The 13627-nt window shown below is 41.1% G+C and overlaps 1 protein-coding gene across 1 annotated transcript in view; it reads left to right on the top strand.

The window, feature by feature from the left end:
• LOC141009049 (contactin-associated protein-like 4) overlaps window positions 1–13627 on the top strand; it is a 71123-nt gene that overhangs the window by 21690 nt on the left and 35806 nt on the right. Inside the window, exons 3-5 of the mRNA XM_073481458.1 lie at window positions 5446–5639; window positions 10507–10654; window positions 13263–13466. Coding sequence (XP_073337559.1) covers window positions 5446–5639; window positions 10507–10654; window positions 13263–13466 — 546 coding nt within the window. The remainder of the gene's footprint in view (window positions 1–5445; window positions 5640–10506; window positions 10655–13262; window positions 13467–13627) is intronic.

The raw sequence follows: 13627 nt of genomic DNA, 5'->3' as shown, positions 1-13627 counted from the left end.
GTTCGCTGCAGGACACACAGCACACAGCGTCAAGCAGCTGGAGTCACACAAACTGACAGACATCTCAGGGTGATGATGGACAAACCGACAGATAAAGCCAAGAGTACAGCCTCTCTAAGGCTCTGTTATAAGTACATCTGTTGCAGGTGTTTTAGATAAGTACATGACATTTCCCAAAACTTGCTTGTCATCAGAAGAACTGACACAAAAGTTGGATTTGAATAAACGTAGTAAATGTGCTGATACAGAGGCTTTGAGCAAACACCCCTCAGAATTGGCTGCTTTGCACTCGTACCAGCCACAAGAATCAGACGGGAGCGCTGTGATGTCTTCGTCTGCGACACGACAGAGGATCTGGGTGATTTTCAACACCTGGGAGACGGCGGGAGGCACAGCCTGCAGGTTGCCGTTTCCATGGTGTGTTTGATGGCAAGAACTGTGAGAGAGACTCACCCGCTGCGTTCTCTTCGCTTCAGTCAACCCACTCTGTCTGTTTACCGATCTGAGTTTGATCTGCGTTAAGGAGGATCAGATGCCTCTAAAGGACCATCAGACGTATCTGAATGGCAAAAGCATAAGATATTTATCTGCACGGATGAAAAGAGAGAAGCAATGAGATGAAGAAGAAGAAGAAATAAGATAAAACCTAAAAAGGAATGACTGTGAAGATGTGTCCTGGTTTTTGTACATTTTTTTTGTCTGACACCCGAACAAAGAAAATAAAGACACGTTTAATACTCTGCAAACATCGCGTCAACATTATTAAACAATATTAAATGTGCATAGAGTATATAGATTATATAAAAAGCCTCCGATCTTGCAATCTATCTATTTCATATTGTGAGGGTTTAACTCTAACTTCCTTACAATAACACCTCGCAGGTTACAATGCCTTATTGATTCTCAACCTGAGATTTCAATTGAATTACAGTTTAAAAGTGAATTAGACTGATCAATAAGTCGAATTGAGTCTTGAAAGCAGCATCACACACCTCAGATGTGAAAAAATAAATACTTAAAAGCTTCATTTGAAGAATACCAGCTGTTCTCAGTAGAAATCACTGAATAAATTAAAAACCCCTGCTCGTTTTTCGTCTCCCCCAGCTGCTGCGAATGCTCCTCAGCCTCCGTAGTCACCCTCCGAGGAGTCGCCTCATTCAGAGTTAATTTACCAGCAAAATGAGCAGAGACACTTACCGCGCAGCACACAGCTCTGTTGTAGAGAAACACTGAGCTGCTTCCTGCAAACACGGTCTTGTTGCACTATCAACCTGTGCGTTAACCCGTGAAGGAGCAGTGTTAATAATACAAATTCTACTCTAATTCCTCAGCTAGTTATCAGCCAGAAGAGTGTTTTTCCCTTTGTAAAAAGGCTTGGTTTAAATAAGTGGTGAGTCAATTATCTGAATTATACATCAAAGCCCCTTTTGTAGGATTTAAAAAAAATGTCTGACTATGTGGAAGAGACTGTGGCACAGACCTGAGGGTGGATGGGCAAAAAACTGCTTCCATCAGAATAAGTCGAAACGACCCTTAACACATATAAATTGTGATTTTAGGCCGTGTCCAGACCTGGTGTCAACATGCATTGTCAGTGATCCGATCACAGGTAGACAGCTCTACGCAAAGGTGTAAACACCCACAAGACTCATCCCAGATCCGATCACTCGGACAACAATCGGAGGTGGTCTGGGCTGCGTGTGGCGACATGTGTCCTGGACCACACTGAAGGACCACCTACTCAACTGAGACCCTCCACGGATCAAGAAGATGACAAAGAAGATGCAACAACAAGCAGAATGAAATACACAATGTCTCATTTGTGTTAATTATATGTTCGGACTCTGTTGACCTGCCACTGTTAGCAGCAGATGTCTGTTTCAACTAACATTTGAACTGGTCACTGCAATATGCCAGACTCCCTTACAAATTGCGTGATTTTAAGAGCTGTTGAGTTTGGAGAAACTTATCATACTGCAAAATTCGACATTAAATGCAAAACAAGAAGTTGTTTCTTTCCTTGTAAAAAGCCTCAGTTTGTCACTGTACCAGCCAAGTGCTTTTTTCCTGCCAACATTTAGCAGCTGTTTGAAAACAGACAGAATTATATTGATGGTAATTGCAAAGTAAACAGGGAAAGCCCCCAGACTCCCTGAAAAATTCATTACATTTTGTGATTTGCTGAGTTAACTTGGTGAAACACTGTCAACAACAAGTTCTTAAATATTTGGGCACTCTTGTTAATTTGGCAAATGTTAAACACGAAGATTTTTCTATTTGCTTAAAAAACATTGTTGTCCCAGCTGTCCACTTGTGATCTGATCACTCAGGACGGATGTTAATACCAGATCTGAATCCAATCATAGTGCCTCTACAGCAGCACTGCCAGCTGTAATTTAATAAAAATCACTTGAAATATTAAATCTAGTAATGCTAGAGGGAAATAAATTAGATGAGAATAAACACAAGTGGTCAGACATTTAACCTTACTGTTGTGTATTTTGTTTTAATCGTCTGTTGGCTGATCAAATCCTTCATGTTTAACATCCGAAAGCAGAATGATTGTCGAATATATTGCTCACATTTTCCCATGTTTCTTGCCCTCTACACTTTATACTGTGATATCTTCAACATTTAAACTCCAGCTTCTAACTGTTTAAAATTTGCAGAGGGCAGACACATACTCGGGTAGAGCCTTGATATTTGATTCAAAAAACACTTATCTCTGGCAGCGCTGTAGTTTTTCAACCATGTTTGAACCAACCAACATTACAATATACGCCTCGAGAGTTGGGAAGTGTCTCCTCTAATGACTATGAGATGCTCTCTGAAAAACTTTGGCTGTCTGATACTAAGAACATATAAAAGAAACTCAGACATCTCTGGAAATGCAAAGTTGATCAAGTTTTTTCCACTTTAAATTGGGGTCTGACTCCGCCAGTGTACATTCCTGGAGAAGTTTTGAAACTTCTCGCTCCTATGTTGAGGATTCAGAGACGAGGACTGAGGGGATTTTCCTTTAATTTTCCCAGAGGGCTCTTGCTCAGCCTCTGACTCTCCAGATAACCAAGTGGCTCAATTGGCAGAGAGCCCGGGCTCAGAAGTTCTCTCTCAAAGAACTTTACCAGAGACATCAATACATTTCTGCCATCTATGGCTGTCACTACAAAAGGAATTGTAGTGAATAAAGGATGACACTGATACGGTCAGTGGTTGTCATTATTAATTAGAGATCTGTCTTCAAAGCCGTCCACGAGTGAGCAGTTTTAAAGCTAAAAACACATCTCAGCCTGTTGTATATCAGCGTGAATTATGGTCTGTTGACATTATTTTCTGGTTATTTCTTTTCCCTGTATTTCTGTGAGGACATTTTGTCCTTTCCTTGTCTTCACAAGATTATTTGAAGGTTATAACTTTAGTTAGTTTATTGGTTCTCCCCTGGCTGTCTATGGCAACAAAGGCATATGCAGACGCCTCCTTCAAACTGTTTTTTTGTCCGGCTTTATCACTGAAACATGTATAATCTATGACAGAAATACATTTATCTGCATTGGAAAAGGAAGAGCAAGTTTTGGATGATGAGCAGCGGACTTTGAGAAGATCTCTGACCGCGTCCCATGACCATCTTTTGACCATCTGACCTGACTGGCCAACCGCCACGGGGAGTGGGGGGAAAAGCCTGGTTGCAAGGAAAATGAAATGGACAAAATGGGACTCAGGCTGCCAAACAACTTTACTGAGTACTGTCTCCACCTCAACATCCTGGACCAAGGTGTTGCACTCAACAGGCCGACCATGTTCTGAGCTGACAGAGTGCAGGACTCTGGCAGGATGGGGAGAGGTGGACTCTGTGTTTACATCATTGATGCTTGGTGCTCAAACGCAGTCAAAGTTTACGGACAGTGTTCACCTGATGCTTTAACGTGAGTAATGCTGAACATATTATGATCACCATCTTGTTGTGGCGTTCACCCCAATAGAGAGGTCGTGTGTTGATGCTCCTGCTCTGGAGAGACCATGTGTCAGTCTAGGGAAAATGTACAACTGTAACAATATACAGGCAGGTTCATTGTTTTTGAGTTGGCCACGGCCGGCAGTAGCCAATGTTCAGTTGGAGCACTGAAACCGAGTAGCTTCATTTTTGAGGGACGCTGCAATATATGTTTAATGCTTGTTTAACCATGATGAAACTAGAAAACTCTCGTTCCACTATGCAATCATGTATGCAATGACAAATAACCTTGTTAGCTTGTTGTTACCTTGTTTCTACTCAAACTTTGCCCAAGACTCTCTCCCCAATGAAAAGGAGAGAACAATAATAATAATAATAATGTTTGTCATTCAAGTAGAAAATGGTTAACAAAGGGGGGAAAGCCTAATTTTGGCAAACCATTCACCAATGGAAAAGATGCTCAGAGGATGCTGCAGGGCTTGTTAAATCACCTAAAAGGAGATTGTTAAAAGGTTCTCGGTGGAGTTTTCCTTTTTATATTCGGTGTTTCCAACATAACTTTACTGTATCCTTGAAGTCTAATGAACATGTCGGAAACAATATTTCAAATCCTGCACTGTTAACAGCTTTTCGGTGGTACATTGCTAAGTTTGTTGGCATCTCCAGTTTGAAACCAAGGACAGGATTTGAATCACACCCCCACGTACTTACATGCATGTGTGTCTTGTCTTAAACAAACAAAATGGGGACCAACTGGGGAAAAACATTCCTCTAGTGGTCCCCAAGTTGTGGTTGAAGTAAGGGACAGCCACCAGTAAAAGAGGCCAGGGAAAGGACTTTATGAAGAGAGACGAAATGAAATCTTTCCAGATGATGTTCTGACAGCAAAATGTCACTTTGACCACACAAGCACACACACCTTATGGCATTTTAATTATTTAATGTGTCTTCATCTTATGGTCCTCGGCCCCTGCACTTCAGATTATATGAATGTATGCCGTGAACTGGCCACTTTAATATTGTATAAGACTTGCAGTGTTGACCATAAATGCCTCATCTGCAGATTTTATTATGCAGAGAACAGTCCTTAAGCTGCAGATTAAACTCTTTTGACTGTTCCAAATTAAACATCAAAGAAACGAGTTGATAAAGCCTTTGTGCTCAGGGCTTTTAAACTCTGGAAAAGTTTGAGTGTGATGAGATGAGTTTAGTAAGATTTGTCCTCTTTCAGGAAACAAGTGAAAAGGCTGCATAGATTTGTGTGCGTCTGAAAACTTTTTTGTTAATGTAATGCAGATCTGTTCGTGTACCTGAGTCGATATGATTCATGAATTTTTATCAACCTTTGATTTTCCAGCACTCTTAACTAACTTTCTTGAATAAAGTGTCTTTAATCAGTGTTTAAACGAGCACAAATATTATTTTTATGTTGAGAAAAATCAGAACTTTCTTCTCTGGATGCTGAAAAAGTGTTTCTCTCTTTCTTCTTCCAGGAGCAGGAGGTTGGTCTCCTCTCAGTTCAGACAGATATCAGTGGTTGGAGGTCGACCTGGGTGAGCGGACACACATCACAGCTGTTGCCACGCAAGGCCGCTACGGCAGCTCCGATTGGCTGACGGCCTACCTGCTGATGTTCAGCGACACGGGACACAACTGGAGACAGTATCGACAGGAAGACAGTATAGACGTGAGTGCATTGTGTTGTGTGTAATGACTTGTCAGTGTTAGGAGGAAAGTCGGTATCATCAAAACAGAACCAGGAGAGACAAAAGCCTGATTTCAAAGCAGTCAGTTTGGCATGTCACAGAAGGAAAAGCACAGGTCTTAGTAATAATAACGGTTCAGTTGTGTCCCAGTGAGGATGACAGTGATGCACAATAACAGGACCCTGAAACCGAACCAGCAAAATGGAATTCAGACACTGTTTTTTTCACACCTGTTTTTCCAGCTGGGATGAAAAGGTTGACACAAATATTTGTGCATGTAGTGTGCTGATAATACATGTAACGTGCAGTTGTGCAACATCCTTATACACTGTGCTGACTAAATTTTACCATTTACTTCACCAAAAACAAAAGAAACTGTGAAAGGACAACAATCGAAATTCAACCAGGATGTCCCGGATAAAAAACCTGTGATGGTTTAGAAGGCCAACATTGACAAAGTCTAACTGAACAGAAGACAGGACGGCACCGATGGGTAAAATATTCAGCTATAACACACAGTTGTAAAAAGAAGCACTGGTATAAATGGTACAAAAAGAGCAAAAAGTTGTTTAAAGCTGAAATAGGCAACTTTTCAACCCCCCCACCACTAGCAGCCTGGCTACTGTCCAAAGCAACTGCAAGAATCCCAATTTGACCAAGAAATCCCAGTCTCAGTGCTACCAAAACACAAACCAAACACTCTGTATTAAGACGGCAGGTTTCTTTATTTACTGATCTAGTAGAAAGCATGCCGGTTTTCGAACCATCTCGAGTCCCGGTGGTAAGAGGAAACACATATCAACAAGACTTTGACACAACACCGGAGCGCTCTTCATCGAGGGAATTCCCATCTGTTCACTCTTGTTTTTACCTCAATTTCTATCACTCTCCCACTTTGCCAGTTTCCAAAGTTATTTCAGTTATTCAACCGATAGCGACCGGGGAAAACAATGCCTCCTGACTCATTTTATGGCACTGCAGTGAATCATTGGATAGTTAAGGAGATTACTTGTAAAACAGCGCCATCCAAAGCATCATCCAGCAGACAGCACAACGCCTTTTGGATATAAAAACAGCATAAAAACTATACCAGTATGCTTTTCATTACCAACCATTATTAATCTTTCCCCTTTATTAATAAAATAGAAAAATCAGCTTTCACCATGACGAGCTCTGCCACTGCGCAGAATGCCTGGCTGGCTGTATCTCGAGGAAACCCTACAATTTATTTAAAATTAACAAAGAAACCAGCATCTCATACTCTCTTCCGTTAGAAATGTATCTTTTTTCCACCTAGGAGTTCTCTCACTTGCTGTACTGACCACATTACACTTGGATATGCAAAGGCAGTCAAGCGTTACCTCGCAGGCAGCGCCCGGTTTAGACAGAAAACTCTCCCCATTACAGAGATGCTGTGGCGAACGGCTTCAATTTAAAGCTGATGCGAGGTAAGGCTCTCACAGTGAGGGTAAAACTAATGTCAGGCTAAGACTCCTTCAGAGAGAGCGAGAGAACAAGAAAAAAGGCTTCTCGCAGCTTAAAAGCTTGTTGATTCCACACTCAGCATAAATCAGGATAAATCCGCGGCATGTCTCGAAAGTCCTCCTAAAGCCCCACATATTAGTCAGCCTAGTTTATTTGGCTTTCGGGGAACAGAGTCGACTGCTGAGCTGCTTCATCAGTCACAATTCCTCCAGGACCTTTTCTTTCTTTTAAGCTTAGAGGCCAGAGAGTTTGTGAGGCTCAGTAATGCTCTCCCTTTCTCTAATTTTCTCTTCTCTCCTCTGTCTCGCTTCACATCCACTGGAAAGGTGTGAAAGAGCAGCTGGCGTTGAGAATCTATACTATCCTAATCAGGGAATATAGCATCCTGAAGTGTTAATAGAGGTAAAGTTTCCCTATGGGACAGGTGAAGGCAATTCTGTTAATGAGCCTCATCTTGAAACGCAAATATGGGTTCTTTGTGCTAAACAGGAGAAGAGCTAGAAACCGGCAATAAGAAGTGAAGATGTGGAGGTTAATGTAACGGATGTGAGTTACATTTAGTCACATGAAACTTTACTGATGAACTGATTTCACTATGTTCTTCAGTGATGTTTTACAGTGAGAAGAGACTTGTCTATTTCTGTTGTTGTCAGTGGTTTGAAGTATTCAGAGGCAAGGGGCTGGTACACCATGCTAAATACATCCAATAGGATTTTTTGACAGGGGAAGATGATAAAAGAGGCACAGAGGATGGTTGACCCCAGGTGAAGACTGGGGAGGAGGCTGAAGGGGTCGGTGTGTTTGCTGGGGAGACTACAGCTCATAAACCACTGTAGTTAACCGTTTGAGACAAGCATAGAGAAAACAACCCATCAGAGTAGCATCAATCCTAAAATAAAATGCAGTGTGATGATCCGTAATAATGCAGATGCCTTCCCCTTGTTAGAAAAATCCCCATAACCTCCCTTCCCTTTCCATCCCTCCTGAGATCAACGGCGGATGGATGTCTGGACCGAGACACAATCTTATCCAGACCTGGATCTATAACTAACAAATTATTGAGAATTATAACATTGTTTTAATTACATTATAACAAGATAGTGAAAGTGTTTCTATCAAAATATGTGAAAGTAGAGAGCAAAACCAAAGCTTGTAATCAAGAATTGACTCTTTCATCTTCATTCTCCCCACAGGCAGTTCAAAATCAGTATGTCTCATGTCCAGGCCCGTGGCGATTTTCTCAGAATCCCACCGTTCTGTCAGTTTCGTCTTGGATCTTTAGTAGTCTCTAGCGGGGGTAGGTGGTGGGATTCTCACTCCTGTTAAAAATTCACAATTTGCTTGCTGAGTGAACCAGATGCTGCAGGAGAGAAGAGGCACTCAAGCACCTTTCCTCAGCGTTTGGAGAATTCGACCAGCTCTTATAATGACTGCCACTAACTTTTGGGTCGTTTCACTCAGGAACCTTCCTAAGCAAAAAAAAAAAAAAAGGATTATTAGAATGCAGCCAAAATGTGATGACGTAGGCTTATGTTGCCAGTCCTGCCAATCAAACATGATCAAACCACCGCATGGCCCACATGACGCAGAGTAGCTGCGTCGCTTTGATGGCACATATTTAGTCATGAATATTTAATGTTCTAAATATTTAATGTTAAAGTGAAATCCTCAATACTAGAAGTAACTGTTCAGGGGCTTTGTTTTTGAAATACTGACACACATGGGAACTGATTCCTGAATTTTTAAAATGCATTTCTTATTTAAGTTTAAATCATTTTTACAAACATTTAGTTTTTGTAATGCACGCTGTCATCCTAAGAGTCAATGTGCAAGTAGTATTACGATATTTTGCGTCTTCAACGTGTTATTATATGATGATATTATATTATTTCTTATGCTGAAGGTTAGCTGCTTTAGCTGAGTGTAGCGTGAGTGAAGTATTCTTCTGTTTTGGTACTTGTTATACAGACTTTTGTCCAAGTTAAGTTTGGTGTGACTCTCTGACATTGTCCCTCTTTTACTCTCAGCTCCCGTATAAAAGCTTTCCTCTCCTTGCTTTGCTCCCTGACTTTCCCTCAAACCTCCGTCCTTCAGTCTTTAATCAAAGCCTCCCGTTGGAGGATTTTCTACCTTTACTCAGGTCGTATTTCAAAAGTGAATGCCTCGACTAAATGAAGTGTTTGTTCTCTTCGCCCTCCTCAGCAGGAATTTGTTGGAGGTTAGGACTCATTTTAAAGCCGTGAGATCACTGCTACAAAAATGACTTCCAAATGATGAGAATTCATTCAGATAAGACAACATGTCAGAGGAGCAGCAACACACAGAAAGGCGAATATGCAGATGTCCTTCAGTCGTCACACTATATATTCAAAAATAGGTCTCCCTTCTCTAAGGAAATCAAATCTCATGTGTAAACTTTCATCCTCATTTAAAATCACAACACCGAGTAGACACTTTAATGTCACAAGTATTCAGAACTAGTCTTATATTGCCTTCCTTCATATGGAGGTCAGAGGTCAGGATCAACTACACCAGCGGCGTAGAGCCAGAAGGGATTCAGTGGTTTTGTTCAAGGACTTTTGGGTATTTGATGACAGACATTGCTCAATAAGCCACGCTACAGCTATTTTACTTTCAAACAGTGCTGGAGTTCTGTAATTAAATTGCATGTTGAGCTTACTGTATTTGCATATAAATTAAAAAATGGATGAAGTGCCCAGAGCTAGAACAAAGTTTTTAAGCAAAACACTGAAATGGCAGCTGGCCAAGAGTAAGAACATCACAACTAAAATCAAACAGACACTGAGTCATAAATATGTGGCCAGGCACTGTTTCCTAAAACTATTTTACATCATTGCCATTGTAAGCCGAAGCACCTGAAAAGAATAATAAAAGTCGATGGAAAGCAGACAAAAGGATATGGTTTATAGATTATATAAAGGCTTGAGATCGAGTCCAACTTGAAGCTTAAAAGGTAAAGAGTGTGTGAGCGTTGCAGAGGTTAATAAATGTTATTCTCCATGGACTGAGTGTGTACCAAAGCGTCTAAAACATATAAAAGTACACCTAGTGCTTCACAAATCTAATTTTCTACCTGATTGAGAAAGCATTCACCAGGAACGTGGCCCTATCTCCACAATATTCCCCTCATTAAGAGGAAAATCAAACATATCACTTCTCATAAAAGCCCTGGGGACTGCACTTCAACTTCAATAAAAAGATGAAAGAAATTTGACGACAATAAAGATCCAGAGGGAGAATTTTAACAGTTATCTTTGAGGCGTCACACAAGCAATAAATGGATAGATGCATGGATGGACAGACAGAAAATCTGCTAACATGATGTTGTTATTTTTTTTAAAGGCATTTCCAGGGAACACTAACGCAGACAGTGTGGTCCAGCACAAGCTCCAGCACCCGGTGATCGCTCGCTACGTCCGCCTGATCCCCCTGGACTGGAATCCAAACGGTCGGATTGGACTCAGACTGGAGACCTACGGATGTCCCTATAGTCAGTTTGGGCTTTTTTGTTTTTAATCCTTCACTTACAAACATAAACTGAAAAGATGACAGTCGACACCTGAACATGAGTGTTACGTAAGATTCTCTATGTTTGTTTAAATCCAAGCATTTCTATAAGCATCCATGTTTTTTAATTGTTAATTTAATGAACTTCTGTACATGAAGTTGGGTGATTATAGTCAAACTTTTTGCTGTGACATGACAGAGCTCGTCATCCTTCACAACTTGCATGATGTCACTGCGAATGAGGAACGTTGTTTTTTCCCCAATGAAGTGAAGTGTATGATTCTGGCTGTCTTATGTTTGAAGGAACCCAAAAAAGGTCTTAAAATGACCGTCAGCTTTTGTCTATATCACAGCTTCGATGCTACATTATCATTTCTCTTTGCTTGGGCGTGTTTACAGTTCTGCAGTTCTGTGATCCTATTGGTCAACGTCTCCAAACACATTGTGGAATCTGTTGCGGAGGGTCAAAATCAATTGTCGTGCCCTTCGCCTGTTTTTGTTCCCAAAACCCCAACCGGCTGATATCATGAAGTCTAAATTCAGCATTAGATGTCTTAATTTTTCATTTTTAAAATTCAACATCTAAAGAAGTCTTGAAATGCCAGGGATCTTTTAAAGGAACTAAATTTCATCAGGGGCAGATTGAAAGAGCAAATGTCTGCTTTCTTAGACATGATACATCGTGGTATTTCCATCATCTAAGATGGCATTCACAGTATTTTATTTCATTTAATTAATTTGTCTTCTCTCATCCACCCGTATCCTTTGGCATTTTTATTCATTAGCCATGGCTGACACAAAGGAGAGGAGGCTGACATCAAGCATGGATGGGTGGCTTGCCTACAGTACAAGAATGCCCCATAATGTCATTGTTTATTCAAGAAAATCGGTTTCTATGAGCTTTGTTACCACCGCCGAGGAGGTTATGTTTGTTGGATGGCTTGTTGGTTTGTCAGCAGGATTACACAAAAATACTAAATGGATTTACAGTATTTGGATGGAGGATGGGTCAGGGAATAATGGATGGGTCTTGATGAAAAACCCAAGCAAAAAAAAAACCTTTTTGCAGTATTTATCTTCCAGCATGTCAAATTTCAGATTTTAATGTGCATGTAAAGATGGACGGAAACACACCTTATCTCACAGTATACACACAACACAGATTGGTGATGTGGAGCAGATGGCAAACAGGCAGCAGATCAGGGTTAGTTAGGAATGAGCCAAGTGTGACAAACTGCGGGAGGCTCCCTGGCACCTGGTGGACAGGTGAGGAATGGGCAGAACAACCAGAAACAGCATGAGAGGAGAAGAAGTGAGGGCAGAGGAGAGGACACAACAGCTGTGCTCATGGCAGAAATAGAAGGCCTCTATGCTGTTTGCTAGAGGAAGTTTCATTATGTTACATGAATGCATGCAGAAGTAATTTGTAAGAAGTCAAGCCAGTATAAAAAAAGTTAATCAGTTCTTCCTTGGCCCCAGACAGCGTTCATGCAAATCCATCTCTGCAGCTAGATTAAAAAACAAACACACACCCAACTGTGCTGGAACAGGCAATTACAAAATGAGGAAATGACACGGGTAAAACTATGAAACTGTTGTAAATCACATTGTGATATCAGACAACTCAATGCACCAAACATTTTATGGAGTAGAGACGATCTTGTGTACCAGCCAATCAACAAGACACCGTTCTGACCCGTGACTACTCAGTAGTCTTTACTACATTATTACCTGAATACTCAGTGTTCATGCATCAGACCACATCCATCTTCAAAAGCAGCCCTCATTTTGATCTCAACTACACACCTGTAAAGTTTCAAGACTGCATATTGCAGTTGTGACAGGAATATAAAAGCTCATACTCAATCCCAATGTGAGCAATTCAGCAGCTTAGTCAGTCGCCTCACGCCTCTAAGTTTGATGCTACAGGTACCACTGTCACTTCCTAAAGCTCCAGAGACCGAAGTTCATGTCCAGTTTGAGACCAAGAGTTAAAAGTGATTTTTTATATATTACGTAAACAAGTTAATGTATGTAAATTACGTCACTTAGCTAAACGTGGCTTTTCATAACCCAAACCAAGTAGTTTAAGCGCCAAAACCTAACCAAACTGCAACAAACAATTACCAGCTGAAACTGTCGTGGCTGGTAAAAATAAATGTTTTTGTAACCATGGTGCAGAAATGAATGATCTTGGAAAGAGCAAGGGTGGTAAAAATAGCAGGCTTGTCTACTGGTTCAGTTTGATTACATGGTGAAGAAACCATCTTTGACTTTGATTCATCCAAAGAGAAAAGAGGAAGAGAAACAAACTGTACAGTAAATTTGGGGTTTGTGCTGTTTCCAGCATCACTGTCAGCAATAAAGACCCAATCGCACTGCATGCAGTAACTGACGCATCACAGCTGACAGTTTTAATTTGATGCTTCGATAGTGACACAGTGGGCGTGAGAATCGTAGCAGAGCAACACTCAGCAACATGACAGTCAGTGTTAGTGTATCATTTTCTTTAGAGTGACATGACAGGCACAGACAGTTAAAAGTTCGCAGTGTTGAACTTTGTTTAACGTGTGGTTTTGTCGCTTCTTCAGATTCCGACGTGGTGAGCTTCGACGGCCGCAGCAGCCTTCTCTTCAGGCTGAGTCCCAGGCCGAGACAGATGACGCGGGAGAGCATCTCTCTGAAATTTAAAACCCTGTGGAACTCTGGGATACTTCTTCACGCAGAGGGACATAGCGAGCACAGCCTCACCCTTGAGTTAGAGAAAGGAAAGCTCCTCCTGCTCCTCCGAAAAGGTACAACTCTCCAAATCCTCATGCACGAAATGTCATGTCTGCTCAGAGTCAGAGCAGGGCTGCGTTGAATTATAAAACAGGTACTTGGAGCTGGTTTCTGATTGGTCAGACATAATTTAAACTGATATCAAGTGTGTTGTACCTTAAAGAAACACATCCAG

Source organism: Pagrus major, chromosome 15 (assembly GCF_040436345.1).
Source record: "Pagrus major chromosome 15, Pma_NU_1.0".
NCBI lineage: Eukaryota > Metazoa > Chordata > Actinopteri > Spariformes > Sparidae > Pagrus > Pagrus major.
Note: the sequence above shows the minus strand (reverse complement) of the source record. Positions and strands in the feature narration are given on the sequence as shown.